Source organism: Bidens hawaiensis, unplaced genomic scaffold (genome assembly GCF_021521415.1).
Source record: "Bidens hawaiensis isolate Kalapana, Puna unplaced genomic scaffold, B.hawaiensis_p1.1 tig00027565_1, whole genome shotgun sequence".
Taxonomy (NCBI): domain Eukaryota; kingdom Viridiplantae; phylum Streptophyta; class Magnoliopsida; order Asterales; family Asteraceae; genus Bidens; species Bidens hawaiensis.
The window spans coordinates 114288-115681 of NW_027494467.1; the positions used below are offsets into that span (position 1 = coordinate 114288).

General features: G+C 45.8%; 1 protein-coding gene across 1 annotated transcript; it reads left to right on the plus strand.

Moving 5' to 3' along the window:
* Positions 1 to 591: 591 nt before the first annotated feature.
* Positions 592 to 1152, plus strand: LOC143575644 (uncharacterized). Its single transcript, XM_077059956.1, has one exon. It carries the CDS (start codon positions 592 to 594, stop codon positions 1150 to 1152), a length of 561 nt encoding a protein of 186 aa, XP_076916071.1.
* Positions 1153 to 1394: the final 242 nt, after the last annotated feature.

Consider the following 1394-nt stretch of genomic DNA (forward strand, 5'->3'; position numbering starts at 1 on the left):
TCTTATACTTTAAAAATAATTTTATATTGAAAGGCTTATCTTGAAATCTTTACAAGTAAGTTGAGGCTCCGGATTCTTATGTAATGTTTGGTGTGTTTTAATTTGTTGGAAAGTAAGTAAAGTAGAATTTATTATTTATTAATTATGTAACCGAATGAAGCAATGCATGAATATGAGCATCTGGACAAACACGTACCCACAACTACACAACCACACTCCACCTTCCACAACACAACACTAATTCACCCACCCACCGCCGATCAATCACTACTAGCACCATGCTCCAAACCCTCAACCCATACACCCCCACCGCTAAAACCGCCGAGATCATGGCCAGGTACAGGCCTATAGCCCCAAAACCAGCAGGTTCTAGCAGTGGTGGTGTCGATGACGGATCCGGATCAGGTTCCGGCTCATCGCCACCGTCAATGTCTCCCACCATCCGCCAATCGCCCTACCTGAGGAACATATGGCCTCATTTGCAGTCGAGGCCGACACGAACCAGAAAGCGTGGGCGGACATCCCTAGGACCGCCGCCCGCGTCTTTCAAAAGACCAAGAACACTACTTCAAGGCCTCTCGCCGCCGTTCCATGTCACCAGTTCTCCGGCGAGAACACTCGCTTTTGCACCCACCACCACCACTACCTCTTCTCCAACCCCACCACATGCAAACCCATCCCGACGCCATCGACCTCAACAAAAATGTTGAAATCCCGGAAGAGAAAGACCTTCTTGCTCAATTACAAAAACCACCCGCAGCGGCCGTCATTTCCCCAAAACCGATTCGTTTAATCCCTTCTACTGTGAGCGTCAAAGCCATTAAACCAAACAGCATACCAGTATCAGAAATATCAATGATCAAAACGTCAGAAGACATCGAACGCGAGCTCGAGTCACTTGCCGTGCCCGCGTTCGTTTCGGACTCGAACAACCAAGTGAGGCTGGTGAATCCAAGCTACCAGGCAATGCTGGGTCAGCCCGAGTGCGGGTGGGTCCAGTCCATGGTGACGACATGCAACAGCATATGCGGTAATGTGGTGATTAAGTTTATGGATTTGGAAGATGAAGGTGATGATGTTATGAAGGTGGGGTTTTCGTGCTGGGCCCGGGACGAATGGGAAGAAGAATGTGAGTGTGAATGCGTTTTGTGAAGTGATGAAGTTGGCATGTGAATCCAAGGACTACAAGTTTGCATGGAGGTTTCATACAAGACAAGCGGCTGAGAATTTGCAGGATGAAGAGACGTTGCAGAGTGTGAATCTTAAAAGGAATAGCTAGACTACTACTGTATCTATGTTAGACCGCCGTATATTATATTATATAAGAAATAGATATAAATAAGTATAAAATAAATATATTATATTATAGTATATTAGGTATCTATGATCATGTT